Raw genomic sequence first — 17,692 nt, forward strand, 5'->3', positions numbered from 1 at the left:
GCTTCCAACATTCTGAAATGCTCCAAAACCCAACTTTTCCAATACTAAATACAACAAAATAACCTTCATAAAATATAACTTTTCTCCATTTACAATTTCTTTTAAAAGGATTAGTAACCTATGCTTTTCAAGCATAGTGAAATATCTCCTAACATGGACAGATTTTTTTTGTTTTGTTTTAATACATAAATTAAGAAACTGGAGAGTTTTAACCCAAGTCCAGTTCCCAAACAAGGAATATTCTTGTTTACTTTAAAAGTGGAAATGACATACATTTCCATTATAATTGCTAAAAATTAGCTTTACAAACGAGGGTGCTTTAAAAAAAAATCTTAACAAAACTATACAGTGTACAAATTACTGTCTACAAGGTAGGCGGGTTCATTACGAAGATCCTCCCTTCTCTAGTTGCAGCTTCACAGGTTCATTCACATATTTTAAATGGAGCTGCCCACCTGAACGCACAACTATATTGCTATATTTAATATCTTGCCATGTCTTTATGTACAGTCTCCTTCACTGCCTTTTTTCCTTAGTCAAGCCTTGAACGTCCATATCATTCTAGGGGAAAACACACTTCAGTGGCACTGCCAAGAGGCCCAGGGCTGCAAAGCAACTGAATAAAGGCAGAACAGTGCACATAGAACGGGGTGGCTTGATTTAGTCAGAATACACTTCCTGATGAAGGAGGAGGCTCAGACTAGATTTGAGTTTACAACATTTTGTTACAGGACTGAATTCTCAGCTTTAAGAAAAAGTTTAGAATAGAAGGTGTGGTGCTGAATGGGCATTTATATTAAAAGAGGAAGGCAGAGAAAGACCCACAGAGGTCATCGTCCTGAAATCACTTCCCTTGTCCGTAGCCCTCCCGAAAGGAACTACTGCAGTGCAAGTGTTGTCAGGATAATGGCCTAGATCACTGAACAATTCAATGAAATAGTTTTCACAGAGCAAGTTAGCCTTTTGTAAATAAGAATATGTACCCTATTTTCTTAAAAATCCAATCCATTCATATTGTAGGTGAGTATTATGTGAATGAGTTCAGCTTCAACTATCCACTGTATGGAAGATTGGTTTCATTTAAACTATTGCACTTCAAAGCCTGAACATATCTTGGTTTTATCCTGCTGTGCTATTCCAAGTTTAAGAAGCATCCTATACAATAGTTAAAGAAACACAGTTCTCTGGCAGACTTTAACGGTATAGTCCATATCTGCTCATTATTGAGCAATGAGTCTTTAGAACAATGCATGATCTATTTTACTGGCCCACAGACCAAGAGATACTCAGTGAGATCTGCTCATAGATTTCAGTTATTTCCAACAGCTGTATATTTAGTGAATCAATTCACTTACAACGGGGCTCAGAAAAAAAGAGCCAACATAAAGTTGGTTTTAGTCTTGGTTTAGCTAAAGACAAACCTTACAATTAAAAAAAAAAAAAATCATCCTATTTTTTTTTTCCTACTGCCAGTAAGCTTTGCCAATGTAACTCTTTGTGAAAACTGGTGGACTCAAAAATTAAAGCTCCCAATCTGGGAATCAGGACAGTGGGAGAAAGACCAGCTTCTAGTAGCTGCTGCTGTGTCCAATGCTACTTCAGAAGATTCAAAAAGCAGAAAACAACACTAGTAAAGATTCCCTATTAGCAGGGATTTAAGAGCAAATTGTTGAGATGTTGTCCAAAAGACTGGTTGTCCAAAACACCACATACTGTGTTCTACGTGTGAAGTGGGATTTCTGGACCATCTTTATTTTTAATAGCATCCATGTGCATAGACAAATGAATTTCTTTTGAGATCCTGCTACTTTCAAAACAGGTTTCTTGCACAACAAAAGAGAGCTGCTGTGAGAAACTGTGATTCATACGCAACAGTCTCTTGTGCGTGCCTCAAGGGGCTCTCTTTACGTTATAGCCACAGGCTAAGGTTTTCTAATTTCCAAGATGCTGTTTTTCTAAATCATTATCTCAAGGAGATATCCAAAGTGAAATTTCACCTATAGTCTGCAGCCTTTATGCATATCACTGTGCAACACCTATTATCCAAATAGCAATTAATATGAAGTTAGCGCCAACATTTACTTTCTGTCACCTAATTCCACTATTAACTATGAAGTTCAGCTTTGCATTTAATACTTTTATATATAGGGCAGAATTTTTTTGTCTGGCATGCCACAGTTTAGGTTGATGCAAGAAAAGTCATGCACTAAGAGGAAATACAGATTATGGATTATTATTTTTTGCAATGGGAAATATTTGTCTACAACTTGATCATAGTGGCTGAAGCAGTTTCTCTAATTATATTGTGTTCAGACACCACTGCACAAGCACACAGTACATGTATACCCTGTCAACTGTGAAGAGGAAACCTATGTATAAACCTATGTATATACAGGCATTAGTATTCTATGCCTTGCCCTTTTAACAGAGACCTGAGGAGCAGTTCTTTCATCGTTATCATTTCACAGAGCTTGCTACTAAGGCAGCATGATGAGACTACTCACATAAGATTATTTCAATATGACCTTTTGTGAGTCAAAATTCACTTGTTCTGACTCAAGAAAGCTCATATTAAAATAAATGTTGTTAGTCTTTAAGGTAGAGTTGCCAAGTTGCGGCGGGGGATCGTAGCTCTTCACAGAATCCTTGCCGCGGGGTCGGCGAGATGTGTTGTACCCGCCGTCGCCAGGATCTGATGCATAGTGTCATGTCCTGGCGACGGCGGTGCAACGCATCTCGCCGTCCCCACAGCAAGGATTCTGTGAAGACATGCAGATCCCCCACCGCGGTTTGGCAGGCCTACTTTAAGGTGGCACAAGACTTGCATTTTATTTTGCTACAACAGACTAACAAGGCTACCTCTCTGCAATTCATATGTGGAAGAATCTACTCGTGTTCTGAACCCTATGGGGCTCCCTTGTGTCCCTACAAATAGATAAGGAAGGCTTCCTGCTACCCCGGAAAAGGGAGAGTTCTAGTAATGTACTCATAGAAGCACCTCCTAGCCAAAGTGGAGTAATGACGTCTAGTGGTTAGTGTCAGACTAGGATCTGAGAGACCCAGGTTTGAATCCCCACTATGCCATGGAAGCTTGCTGGGTAACCTTGGGCCAGTCATACTTTCTCAGCCTAACTTATCTCAAACGATTTTTGTGAGGATAAAATGGAGAAAAGGGAAATGATGCAAGCCAGTTTGGGTCTCTACTGGGGAGAAAGGCAGGATATAAATGAAGTAATAAAATAAAAATAATAAAAACAATGCCATCTTAATTGGGAAACCAGGGAAGGTGGGCAGTTAACGCTAGCCATCCATCATTAATAACATGGCTCTTCCTTTTGCAAGGACAGACTGCTCTGATTTTGACCCACTGGCAAACTCTCCTTTGTGAGACAACAGGGAAAGGCAATGGATGAACCGGGACTGCAGTCTTTTATTGACATTCCTATCTGTAAGAACAATTGTGGAAGGTGGTCCTTTAGGGTTCTAAACAGTCAGGGTCAGCTGCTTTTCATGTGAACAGCTTCCATATGCAATTGGTAAGTGGTCATTTACACACACACACACACACATACACACACACACACGAGTCAAGCCCTTCAGAAGTGACTGATATCATGTAACGCCATTTTATATTTGGGCATTTGTGCTTCAACACAAAACATAGCATGAAAAACTGCACCTTCAGAGGACAAAAGTTTTAATGGCATGCATATGAATGTGAGTCTCACCTCAAGATATGCTATTATACCTATGGCTTAAAATAATACATCTTTGCAAAATTTTCAAAGGCTGTTGCTCTCTGTGGGTCTTGTCACCTCAAAATTGAAAAAGCAGGTACACATTTCCTCAAGTCAAGTCTGCCGCCAACAAAATCCATTATTATTAGTATTTATTATTATTACCACTATTATTTTTTTGGGAAAAAAACCAGAAATGAGTTCAGCTTGCACCCCAGGTGGAAAGTTAAAAAGACACCTTGTTGAGATTTTTATCACAGTAGGCAGAAGAGTCGCTTTGCAGCCCTCACCCGGCTAAGGGTGCACTGCTTCACAGCTACACTGTCAAGTGTTAAAAATCCTCCCCACCCACCCCAGAATATATAGATATATGCATGTATTAAAAAAATCCCGTCCATCTCTCAGTACACAAAAGGACCTCATCACACTGCAAAAATAGCAGTACCCACTTTGGTCAATTAAAACAAACAAACAAACAAACAAAAAAGCTTACATTAATCTTTTGTCTTTTTAAATCTGTGTACTTACCTATAATAACCAATGCAGCTAAAAGCACTACCTACATAGGCAAAACTTGGTATTGCATAATTCGTATAAATTTGAACCCCCTCCCCCCAATATTAATTGGAAGATGAAAAACATGAAAGATTAATAGAAAAGACACCAAAATACTGAAAATATTGCTGGTCGATTACAATTTTAAGCGGCAACTATACACAGCCATGATATGCTTTATAAATGTGAGATAAAGTTATAACTGCTTAAAAAATCCATGATGTCACTTTTTTTTCATTTTCCCATCTGGAGTACAAAATATTTTGTCATAAAAATGGTAAAGATTTAAAATGATAATAAATGCAGCAAAACAAGTGTAGTGATGTCACTTTTTAGATTTCAAGGCAAGGCACGTTATGTGGACATTATAACTTCGTGCAAATTAGGATTACTGGATAGAGTAGTTTTAATTAAATTTTTTTATAGAGACGTAGAGGCAAAATGTATCCGCCCATGCACATTACTGTCGATACGAGAAATCTGTCAAACAAGGCTAATTTCTGAGAGCACCATGCAAGTTTTCAGCACCCTGTCATTAGGCTTTATTGAAAGAGTGCATTTTTAAAAAATATATTTTACCCCTCCCCCCAAAAGCCATAAGCTTTGCCCTTGCAACATGGATTTACCTCTCTCTGTCTCTGTGATGCAGGTTTTATAGAACCTTTCATATTCTCTGTGGGTTCTTGATCCAACCAGTAACTTTAAATAAATAAAATACCTCAAAGGAGTCAGAAGCTAAATCAACATAAGTGCTCTGTTTCAATTCATTTCTTCTTCTCAAGTACATGATTTGTCTTGATTTAATTAATGCCTTTTAATGCCCTCCCTTCAAAACTGAGAGGGAAATAAATTTGCTCCAAATATTTTTGAAATTCTTCTTCTTTTTAATCCCCTCAATTTAGAGTCCAAGGGCTGAAGGACTTATAACGATGATCCCCTTAGATATAATTTTTAAATTGCACTTGCCTCTAAGTGTTTTCCTTAGTGGGGAATTTTTTTAGTGTATTTCTCTTTTTGTTTTTACTGTCATATGAGAAGATGACACTTTTTTTTAAACCTCGAGGGAGGTATTGATTCTATAAAATGACTGTTTATTTAAATGATATCCTGAACTTTTCAAACTGGGTAACACACTAGGGAAAGGCAGGGTTAAGGGCCAAAGTTAAATAAGTTTTGATTGATAACTAAAGACTACTTTTTTTCCTTGAAAAAAAAAAATCAGAAATCAGACTGCTGAGAAAAGTTGGCTCACAGCCCTTATTCTCCTGCAGCTCTGCCGCTGCCTCCTAGCCTTTGTTTTGAGAGCTAACTAGGAATAGTGATCCCATGCGTAAACAACAAGAATACTAAACCAATAAACTAGCTTATCATGCAAATATTAAGGCATCTAGAAAGTCAGTTAAAATATATTGTCAGAGACAGAACATCTATTTCCCAGTGGACTTCATAGAACAAAGGCTACACAGGAGGAGCATCTTTCTACTCATCAGTGAAATATCGTCGACCCTTTTTTATGCCATTACAGTTTCAATCTTAAGGGAATTAGTGATTGTAAGTGCTGCAATTGCTGGTCTATGTTTCTTCTTTCTTCAGGTTCATATATTGTTTTGTCCCATCTTCCTTTCTTTTATAGTATTTTGTTCAGTTTCAATCTCCCTCAGTTGCTTGTTTCTGCTTGAAGGAAAGGCTCTCCAATTAGGTTCAAACCATAATTTTGGACATTTGTGGACAGGATTGGTGTCCTGTTTGATACTTGAAAGGGGACCAAGCTAGCCCAGGTACCAGGACTGTTGAGGGAAAAGAAAAGAAAGAACAGAATAAAAATGTAGCCACAACAAAAACCTGCATAAGAACAAACATCTGAAACCCATCCAAACCCACACCTTAACAATAATTTTTCCAACACCATCTCATGTCACAGATAAACAAAGATATGATAAGACCAATCGGAAGGGGTGCAATCATAGCAGCCCAATCCTGAAACAAGCTGTGAGTCTTTCTTCAGGATCAAGCATATGTATACCTCCACCAGTGCAGTTTCATAACATGGTTAAATTTTACAAGGTAGGATACTAGATAGCAGAAAGGAAAATCAAGGTGTAGAGAAAACTTATTATTATTCCTTCTTGATCCCAATGTGTTTTGCCTATGGCTTCGTCAGGGGAACTCTTATAGCATAAGGACTCATGACTGGAAGCTTATGCTATAAGAGATCTCCTGATGAAGCCACAGGCGAAACACGTTGGGATCAAGAAGAAATAATAATAACAAGTTTTCTCTACACCTTGATTTTCTTTCTGCTGCTACTGCCGGTGTGGCCACTGACTTGTTTTCTGCCTATAGGATACTAGATAAACGTAACAGGCAGATACAACAGGGTCGACAATTAATGATTTGCCTGTCTGCTGGAAGGCCAAGACTAGCTAGAACTGTGAAAGGAAAACTGGTCATATCAGGTGATAAACCTACCTGAGATTCTACTTTCTAAAGGGCAAGAGCTTCCCACTGTCTTAATCAGACAAACAAATAAACTGTTGTGGATAAAGAATGAATTATGTGTTTATAAGAATTTTGTATCTAGGGTTTATATTGACGAATCAGTAATAGGTGAGAAATATTAAATGGAAATAAATTATACCAAGTGGCTAATAGGACTGTTGCTGTAGTGCAGCATAACAAAAACAATTTAAATGTTTACATGAGCCTCTTGACCTCCCATCATAAGAGATGGCCATGTTATAAACACACCATACAATATATTTGTCAATATTGTTTATGAATCCCCAGGGAACAGTAAATATTATGCAGATCCCACAAGACTTCTGCAAGCTTTGCAAGCTTCTGTCTACTAGTATACTGGTTCAGGTGAGAGTTGCACAAGTAGCCCTTTTTGGGTCATATCAGATTTGCACCTTTGCTACAAGGGGGAGGAGGGCTCTTAAAGAAACAGGGCCTTCAAAATATGTCAAAATTAGTAGCTATGTAAATGCTTTGACTATTCATTAAATTATAGTTCTTTGTTAAACCAGTTCTATGACATCTTAAAAACCAATGTGACTTTAGTAGGCACAAAACTCTTCATCAAGTGGTGACAAAGAAGCATTTGATGAATAGTTTTTCCGACCAAAGTTTTTGCTACAGCAGTCTACAGTCTGGTGCACATTAAACTTAGCATGGAGATGCCACTGAAAACAGCTTCTCTATGGTGAGTAATGCCCATCCGGTCAAGGTTTACCATAATGCAGAATTTCACCATTGCATTGTGAATCTCGATGCCCCTGCTGGATTATGCTGATAGACATTTAGTGGAGATGTTGGGATCCTACACACTTGTTCTGCTAATAGTGGTGCTTTCCTCCACTATAAGGAAAAGCCTCTTGGACTGGTGAAGGTGCTGCCATTAGTGGGAGAGATCCATATGATCCAACTGATATGATACTGATCACTGTACTGTAATGACAGTAAACCATTCTAAAATATTTGAGGTAGGATATGTATCACTTGTGGAAGCTGTTTGTGCAGGTAATTGTCCTTCGACAATTATGATGCTTTTAGACCTAAAAATATTTTGGAGGGAAATAACCCCAAAATATTTTGGGACAAAAAGCACATTCTGTGTAATCTAACCAAAGAGAATATCAAAAGTATTCCCCAGTGACTGTAGACTCAACCACATATTTTTTAGCAGTGTTTCCAACACTCAATTTATGACAAATGAGGTAAACTGTAAAGAACTTTGTGCATTGAACAGCGCTAATGAAATGAATATAAATTGTCAACATAATGTTACAGTGCCTGGAGTCCTTTTCAACAAACAAGAAATTGTGTTTTTCAAAGTCACTTTTGACCACAGTGTGAAGAGTGGAGTAAACACAGAGAAGATAAGCATACTGCTTCATACAAGTTTCTAATTAAGAAATATAAATACATCTTTACACACAATGTCCAACCAGAAAACTGTGTCTTTGTGATCCTTTTTTTCTATTTACAATTCCCAGACTGATGAGAACTTCAACTTCAACAGTCATCTGTAAATTTTTTGTTATGTGAAAGAGAACTGAACTATAAGGGTGCGGAAGCTGCAGCCCCAGAAAATCTGATGATAGATGTGAGGAAGATTTTGTCTATGGATCAAAAAATACTCATCACCAAACAATAATATGTCGTATTTTTCCTCTCCCTCAATAAAATGTAGATACAGAAGACCTATTTTGAATAGGGTTGTACTCCCCAAATAAGAGCAGGTTCACAGATCAGGGATACTGTTTGATTGACACCTGTAGACAAAGGCTTATATCTCCTCTGTGGCACTGGCAAACTTTACCTGCTTTACCAATTCTGGCTGTCAGGAAGCATGTTTTGCCAAGTTATCCACAGAGTCTATATGAGGCTGCCTTTGAGGATGGTTTGGAAGTTTCAGCTGTATAGCACAGAGACTGCTTACTAACACAACTATATGGAACAGATCTCATCTCTATTAAAAGAACTACACTGACAGTCAGTTTGCCTCCAGAAACATTTGTTACCTTTAAAGACCTGGATCCACAGTATTTAATGGCTCACTCACCCTCCCATGATCTTTGGAAGCCTTTCTCTGAGTTTCCCTGACCTTCTAAGTAGGAAGGGTAGCCAGGAGAGACAGAATTCTCTCTGTTGGAGCCCCTTGATTGTGGAGCAAATTCCTGCAGCTCTTAGTCTGGTATCAAGCTCCCTTTTTCACCAGGCCACTAGTGGGGTGGGTTATCTCCCATTAACTGGTGAATCTACTTTCTGTCTTTTATTGTCTTTCTTTGCTTCTCTATGCTGTTTTTAGTATTTAGTATTATAATTTTATTATTTTAACTACTGTCTGAATGTTGCTAAAATTTTAAAATTTTGTTGGTTGTTCTAATTATTTATTATTTAGTTGTTCTAATTGTTTATTGCTGTTTTCCTATGACCACTGGAAGCCTTCAGAGCTAATGTAGGTAAGAGCACAGGATACAAATGTTTGAATAAATAAAAATGCCATACTGGCTGCCACCAATGACATGATACCACAAGGTAAGCGGTACATAGGCTTACATACACAGTTATTTTTCTAAGTTGCTTTGCAGCACCCTGCCTGTCTCTCTGACTCCCAGACAGTCAAAGCCTATAAAACCTGTGCAGGTGGACCCTACTAGCTTTTCTAAGCAGCTAAAATGGCCTCTCACACAAAATGAACCCCAATTTTTTTTTGTGCAATCCTTGTAATGCCACCTTTCTCTGAGTTTCCCTGCCACCTAGAGAAGACATGGGCAGGCAAAGAGCGAAAAACCCAAGGCACAAAAATTGTAACTGAAAAGTAAAATTGAATTTATTACTGAAATTGGAGTTTGCATAGCAAGTAAAAGGCAGAAAAACTTATAAAATAGCATAAAAACAAGCAAAATGTGAATTTCCAAAGGTTGCAGAACACTTTTCATGTACTATATGTCCCACATCTTTACGGATGCAAATGTACTATGTATTGCAAGAAAATCAAGCTAATTCTAATAGAGACAACCACTTATTATCCCCATACCAAAAGCCCCAGTGGGCTGCATTCTTACAGCAGCACAAACAGAAAGGTATCATAGAGGTGGAATTTGCCCACCTTCTCCTTCCCCACGCATCCACATGGTACCATGAAAATTCTCCCTGATGGCCCTTGCGAACCAAATGCACTACCACAGAGGTCTGTGATGAAGTTGGGAAACTGGGCAAAACTGCCTCTTCCTTTCCTGCTGGTGGAAAAAGGCAAGGAAGGAGAGGCGATGTTACTCAATTCCCCCTCCTTCCCCCGCTGTCATGTAATTTATTCATGAAGGTCCCCAACCCTCAGCGGCAGATTTTCAGAACGTGCAGGGGACTGCTGGGGGAAGCACAGGGCAGGAAAATATCTTATTTTGAGAGCAGTTTCTCTTATATATTGTAAGATCCAACCCAGAAAATTTATTCCATGTTTAGCTCAGAATGTTCCCTATATGAATCAGTGTGTGGATCACCTGTGTCCTTACTTTGACGGGGGGGTGGGGGGGCATTTTACCCAATCAGATGAAAAACAAAAACTGGTCACTCAGTGAAGAGTAAGCAAATGATATTTTGAAATATCATGTAAAGGTAGACAGGTATCCTCACTGCTGCTGCAGAATATACATTCTGGTGGCTACCCGTAGGACAGGCTTCCTATGCAAGACACCAGGCGCGCACGCACACGCGTGTACACACACACATGTCTGAGCAGTCAGGCTGCAGATAGTGGGAAGGGGAAAGATTTGAAGTAACTTTAAACTTACACATTTTAGTAAGAGTTGGTCAAATGAGACATGGGGATGTTGGCAGTCAGTATCTGCAAAAAGCCCAGTACACAGCTCTCAGAAAACTTTGTGAGTATGAGAAGACGTTGGATCATGGATCTTTTAAACAATAATATGGATTGGAATCCTAAATTCACTTCTGCACTCAGGTCTTTCTACACTGCCTTCCTAGTGGCAGCTAATAAGCTGGCCCATTTCTATAAGCTTACAAACTGAAAGCCAATTTATTTTTGTTTGCATTACCTGGCTGCGAAGATGTAGCATAACACATGTAGAATTCAGCTTTCAGACTATGGCCAGAATCATGCTTATCTGACATCGGAGATATTGCTGAATATATAAATTTCTGATAATAAGCAAAGAACGAACATGAAATCCTCAAATACCATACCCCACAATCTGAATTGTATGGGGCGCGTCAGACATTGCATCTCTCTGGACTATCAAGACTCCTCCAATATCCCTTCCCAAGCACTTTCCTTTTGTGGAGAATACCACATTTTTTACATTTTACAAGTTAGCATAACTGGTGTTTCTAGAGCCTTTATTTGCATTATTTATGCTGATTTGGGCTCTGCACAAATGTATTTGAAGTATGTCTGATTAAAACACCAAAACACACAGAAAAATGTTACTCTGTGGTTTCAGAGGTGAGGTAAAAATAATGCATGATTTACATGGTTCATTTGAGCCAACATGAAAAACCATACATACACATATAGTTCTGAAATCCAGCACATAAGAGATTAATGAAAGGCCTCTCAGCACCTAGATTCCATCTTTCCACTTCTCTAAGATCTCCCCCTTACTCTTTCTCAAAGCTAACCCTTTTAAAGCTGGTAAATCAGTGTCATTATTTATTTATTCCCCCCCCCCAAGTTTTAAAAAAACATATTTAGTTTGCAGAAATACAACATATGGATATCACAAACACAAATCCAGTCAAACTACATAACACAACCACACAACACAGCATCGAATACATAAATATATAAAATTAATCACCCACAAATCAAACTCCACTCGATGTACTACAGTTCAATACCAAATAAAATCACAGTCTATGACTCAGAATAGTAAGGGCTTTAGCTATTATTTATAGTATCCTCAAGTTATATTAAAAATAGATGAAATCATGATAGTGTGGATTTTTTTTAGCAAGGTGTTATTGTCCATTGAATACTGACCTATGGGGTAGCAAATCTCCACTATTTTTGTGTAGGCGTTAGAGTACATTGAAATCTTACTTAGAATGAAATATTCCCATAATTTCTCTCTCCATTCCGACAACAGAGGAATATATGGACTTTTCTATTTTGATGCTAGTAATCTTATCTATTTCTTTTATTTTCTCTGTTTTGCACAGAGTTGATTTTAAAGTGCCTTTACAGGCACCTATGCATTTTGTTCACTCAATCAATATTACCGTCAGCATCCACTGAACATCCTGTTTCAGGATAATAAAAATAGTTATGGTTGGCAAAAGATACAATGACATGATACACTAGAAATACAAAAGGGTTAACTGCACTTTTGAGGGGCTTTTTTTAAAAAAACAAGCTCCTCCTTCTCTAAGAGCACTGCCAAAATCATCTGACAGGAAACATAAGATTAAGTCTATCCTACCTAAGTGAACAAAGAGTGCTCAGAACAGGCAACTGGTTTACTGCAGAGCGGGAACTTTTCTAATCCTGCTGGAATCTGCAGTGCAATGCTGGAAATACAGCGGCAAACTTGTTTTTCATGTAACACTCTCTATGTGGATCTCCTCATTTTGGTCACATTGCAGTTTTTGCTTCTTCCATAAAGGTTAACTTAAAGCTCCAAACATAATCATGTGGAAAATGGACATTATTGATTCCTATGGTCCATTGTTCCCCCATTCTAAGTCCCTGAAGTTCAAGTTCAATCTGGAATTACATCATGTCTGGTTTCTCCTGGTTACCAGACGGCTTGAGACGTGACCACAGCTACAGAAAAAACAAACAGCCTTCTTCACGCTTCGGCTCCCCTATCGATTCAAACAAACTCCCCCCCCCCCAAGTATGCTTCAAGTATGGAGCATGGTTAATTTAGAGATTAAGTTCCAAATTAGATTATCTAATGGCATCTTAATGGATTGCTGACCCATTTCCTGTGGGATGGCAGCATGCAAGTCTGGCTGGAATACAATTAATTTCTTAGGAAGTGTTCAGAAGATGTTTGCTTAGATGGAAAGGAAACATAATGCTCCACACATCTTTCTTTATTACAGAGGTGGGTGAAACTGTAACAGAGATAGTGACAAATTGATAAAAGCCAGAAATCCTTCAGTTTTTCTCACTGTAGATGATTTTATCAGCAATGTTTTTGTTTAATTATTCTCCCTGGAAAAGTTGAGTTTGTGCTTTTATGATTCCAAGAAAATATATAATGCAGAAAACAACCCTTTGGCTAACTGCCGTATTTACTATTTGAAGTTCAAAACTTTCAAAAAATCCAGCTGTTGAATTACTGGATATTGATTTGGTTCTTCAAACGTTTGCATGTTTGTTGAAAGCTGTAATGTACAAAGTGTGTTTGGCAAAAAAAAAAAATCAATTCCTAGCTCACCCTCCCCCACAAACCAAAGCTTATTCCATTTCACTGCCTTATCAGCATTATCATCACAGCCCTTTGGAGGGACTGGGGGCAAAGAATGCTGCTTTAAAAAGTTGAACATTTTGAACACCCCTACGGCTAAAGCTGAAAAGGATATTCAACACTCTGAGAATAAGGCTCTCCTCAGGAGCTCTAAGAACAAACCAGCTGTTGTACTGTACTCCTGTGTCAAGATAACAAAGTGAAAGCAGGAAATGCTAGTCTAGTGACTGAGCACAGCAAAAGTAATGTTAAATTAGCAGTTAATCCTTTAAAACAGCATTGAAAGGGTTTGTTTTTTAAAATATAAATTACAATACCTGTCAATGAATGTCTGAACACCCTTAGTTTTTGGAAGACCAAAATCACTAGAAGCTTAATAATGACTAAAAAAATTCTTTTTAACACTTAGGCCAGCCTCCAATATTACAAAAGCAGCATAGTGACTGCTTAAGCAGCTCCTAACGGAAACAGCTCCTAATGGATAAAAAGCCCCTCTCCTGGAGGTAAAAATGGAACTGACTTCTACCTCACAAACGTCTCGTGTAAAGTTGTTTCTTTCTCATTATGTTCAGATTATTTGAACCAGGCACTCTTTTGGATACACTATTGGATCTTTAACTTCAGTTTGGTTTTAATTTTGTTCCACCAGAAATTTGGCTTGTCAGTATAAATAAATGATAACTGAATTTAGTAATGTAGGAATTCCTGAAGGGTTCCCCCCCCCTCAAAATAATAACTTATTTCTTTTCTGTACATTACGGGTTCATTAGCAGAAGATCCTGAAGGGTGAGAATCTTCCCCACTCCCCCCCCCCCCCCCCCCCCCCGGCAGTCATTTCCAACCCTGGGAAAGTTGATTCTTGGGGTCCCTGGACCCATGTGATTTGGTAGGCCCCAGTGAGGATGGGGAAGGTGGTGAAATTGCCTTTCCTGCCCCTTCAGACAATCAGTGGGAACAGATTTGCCCTCTTTCCCCTCCTAACTGCAGCCCACCAACCTCAGTGCTACTACTCTATGCAGCCTTGTAACCCTAGGAATCAAATTCCCTGCGAGTAGGAAATGGTTGCTGGGGAAAGTGGGAAAATCCCACTGGATCCCATCCTATGATAACCCAAAATATTTTTTATGATCCTTATTATTTTTGGATGCTGATTTTAACATCTTAAGACAGAAAAACAACGAAAGAAATTAAATAAATAAGCTATCGAGACAAGAAACAGAAAATAGCACATATTTTCAATAAAGCAGCCAGGTGTAGATGGGAACCATGCTGGTCTGAAAATAGGAGCCCCAAAAGCAGAAGCCCTGTCAGAGGTAGCCATTGCATTCATCACCTCAAGTGAGAGTGAATATTATACAGCAGGTGAACTGACAATTTGATAGATTATGTGGGGAACAGACATGCATATCCAGTGTGTGAAACCCCCTTTGCAGAATAGCTCTGATAAAGTTTGTTTTTGCTTTATACACAGAGACATGTAGATTGCAAGCATTCTTAAAACTGGACATGGTTATATGTTGGGTGGATCACATTCACATAAGAGCTTATCCTTGGTGTCTGGAATTTACTGGTTCTTCACAGTTCAGGTAGGAAAGTACATACAACTAAAACAAAATACCCCTCCAAATGTACACAGACATTATTTGATGTTCTTACATTAAAGAAAGAAGTGTAGAGAAGTAATCAATGCCCATGTTCGGGGTGCATTTGAACATACCATCTCCCTTATAAATAAAAGCCGAATGGTAGTGGCACTTCTCTAGAACATTCCACATGCTCCAAAATCAGTTCGCTCTCTGATCTGTCTATCAGAGGGTCTCCCTATCCACTGGCTGCTTTGCCTGAGTCCTGCCTCCAACATTCTAAACATTTTGCAGTTCCTCTCCCCCCCATAGCCAGTCAGAACACAGAGGTTATTTGCATATGCAGCCTCATTGGCCTCTGCCTCGGAACACAGAGGTCGTTTGCATATGCGACTTGATTGGCTTTTGCCTCTAACATTCTAACCAGTTTTGCTCTTCTGAGGTAAAATGTGTTCAAACTCCAGGTGAGGGCTGGAGATCACTCAGAATTACAACTGCTTTCCAGACGGCAGAGATCAGTTCCCCTGGAGAAAATGGTGGGCTCTGTATCCTTATATGCTGCTGAGGTGGCCCCCCTATGACAGCCAATGTGACGTAGCAGTCAGGGCTTCAGAGCACGGGAGAGGCTGCAGGTGTGTGGGGGGGGTGAAAAGCTGAAGAGTGAGGGGGAAATAAAGGTAGGTTGATGATTGGGTGGGAAGGAGATAGGGTTGCCAACTCCAGGTGGGAAATTCCTGGAGATGTGAGGGATGGAGCCTGGAAAGGGTGAGGTTTCAGGAGGCGTGGGACCTCGAACAGGTACAAAGCCATAGACTCCACCCTCCAAACCAACTATTCCCTTCTGGGGAACCATCGTTGCCAATCTCCAGGTGAGGGCTGGAGATCACTCAAAATTACAACTGTTCTTTAGGTAGCAGAGATCAGTTCCTCTGGAGAAAATGGTGGACTCAGTGTCATCATACCCTGTTGACACTGAGTGTCCAAGGCCGGGGCACCTGCCCAGAGCCTCTTTCTAGAGGCCGTTGTATTTATTTCCAAAATGGGCCTTTTTCCTAATAAAGTTATATAAACATTTTATAATATTTAGTGGCAGTTTGCAAACAGTGCAAGTAGCATAAAAGGGAACATTCCAGGGATAAGGAATAATAAGAACTGCTCCAAAAATAAATCCTGTTACCTTTCTTGATATGCCACATAATCTGCTTAGAAAATTAGCATAGTTTAATATATAGCAGCAAATTATCACTCACAGAAGGTCATTATCAGGGTTTGAATGTAGTGGGTTTTAAATAAAAAGGTCTCTCTCCTTCTCTCTCAAGCAAACAAGCAGGTCTAAGCCCTCCAGACTTCGATGGAAGTGTTCCCTTCCTTCAGAGTCATAATCTTGTCAGGAGTTGTATCCCACCTTGAGTTTAACCCTACCAAAGTTCCTGCCTTGGTATAGTTTGTTATAAGAATTTGTTTGTTTATTTACATGGCAGATTCAACCAATTTTGAGAATTTTGTCCAGGATGGTTAACTACCCAGGACAATAAAAACAATAAAACAGAACAAAAAATATTCAAAGTGAGGTACTGAAAAGGGAAGCCCTAAATCTGATGTTCTTCAATATACAAAACTGAAGGCATTAAAACTCTTTTTAAGATAGGATAAAACAAAATTAATTTTAAGAACTGGAAAACAAATTATAAATAAATTACAAAACAACTCATCATTATGGAGTCATGGCATCAAAAATGATCATATTTACAATGAACAGAATGATAATTAAAATTTGGGAACTAGCAAGAGTACTTTTGATAAGTAGAAAACAGCAAGAGTCTAGTAGAACCCTAAAGACTAACAAAATATATGGCAGAGCTTTTGTGAGCCACTGCTCACTTCTTCAGATTTGATCTACTTGATCTTGATCTACTTTTGATATATTAGTGTTTATGTCCAGTTATGTTGACCACCATGCAATTAGGATAACAGCAAATTAGAAAAGAGCAAGAGGGTGAGACATAGTGCAATCCTAAACAGAATTATCTATATATCGAATTCCAACAATGGGCAGGTTGTGCGGATACTTATTTCTGCCAACAGAGGGCTCACTCTTCCCCCACAGTTTTTCCTACATAGGCAGTAGACTTCCTGTGTCTGCAGAAAAATCCAAGAAGTAAAAAAATCCCTTCAGGGAGGGTTGAATTCCCCCCAATACCTTTTGAAATGGCCTCTGCGGGGATCTAACTCCAGGCATCAACAGTGTGAGAGAGATTAGAATGTTCAGGGCAGGGGGGAGGCTTCTAACTGGCTCTGTCAGTAAAAGGGTGGGGGAAAGGGACCTTTCCTGGCCTCTTTTGGCCTCTGAGGGAGGGAGGGAGCATTGGGGCCTGGCCTGACAAGGGCTGCCAGTGCCAGCCTGGGGAATCCCTAGAGGTTTTGAGGTGGACTGTAAGGAAGGGAGAGGCCTCAGCTGGGTATAATGCCATAGAGTCCACCCTCCAAAGCAGCCATTTTCTCCAGGGAGACAGATCTCTGCTGTCTTGAGTTCAGTTGTAATTCTGGGGGGTGGTCCTCCAGGTCCCAGTTAGAGGTTGGTAACCCCAGGCCTGGCAGCAGTTTAGGGTTGCCAGGTCTCCTCCTAGCCACCGGCAGGGGATTGTGGATAAGGTTGCCAGATCCAGGCTGGGAAACTCCTGGAGATTTGCGGGTGGAGCCTGGGGAGGACAGGGACCTCAATGGGGTACAATGTCACAGAGTCCACCCTCCAAAGCATCCATTTTCTCCATGGGAAGTTATCTCTGTAGTCTGGAGACGAGCAGTAATTCCAGGCATCCCCAGGTCCCACCTGGAGGCTGGCATCCCTAGGCAGCACCCTCTGGGTGACATGATA

The 17,692-nt window shown here is 39.5% G+C and overlaps 1 protein-coding gene across 9 annotated transcripts in view; it reads right to left on the reverse strand.

The window, feature by feature from the left end:
- Positions 1-5,499: 5,499 nt before the first annotated feature.
- NFIB (nuclear factor I/B) overlaps positions 5,500-17,692 on the reverse strand; it is a 276,171-nt gene continuing 263,978 nt past the window's right edge. For 7 of the 9 annotated variants that reach the window (XM_015425417.1, XM_015425423.1, XM_015425421.1 and 4 more), the window contains one exon: positions 5,500-6,079. In XM_015425417.1, coding sequence (XP_015280903.1) covers positions 5,950-6,079 — 130 coding nt within the window. In that variant the 3' untranslated portion in view covers positions 5,500-5,949. The remainder of the gene's footprint in view (positions 6,080-17,692) is intronic. The other 2 variants (XM_015425424.1, XM_015425420.1) reach the window with 1 other exon arrangement.

This window comes from Gekko japonicus, unplaced genomic scaffold (genome assembly GCF_001447785.1).
Source record: "Gekko japonicus isolate JY-2015 unplaced genomic scaffold, Gekko_japonicus_V1.1 scaffold191, whole genome shotgun sequence".
Taxonomy (NCBI): Eukaryota; Metazoa; Chordata; class Lepidosauria; order Squamata; family Gekkonidae; genus Gekko; species Gekko japonicus.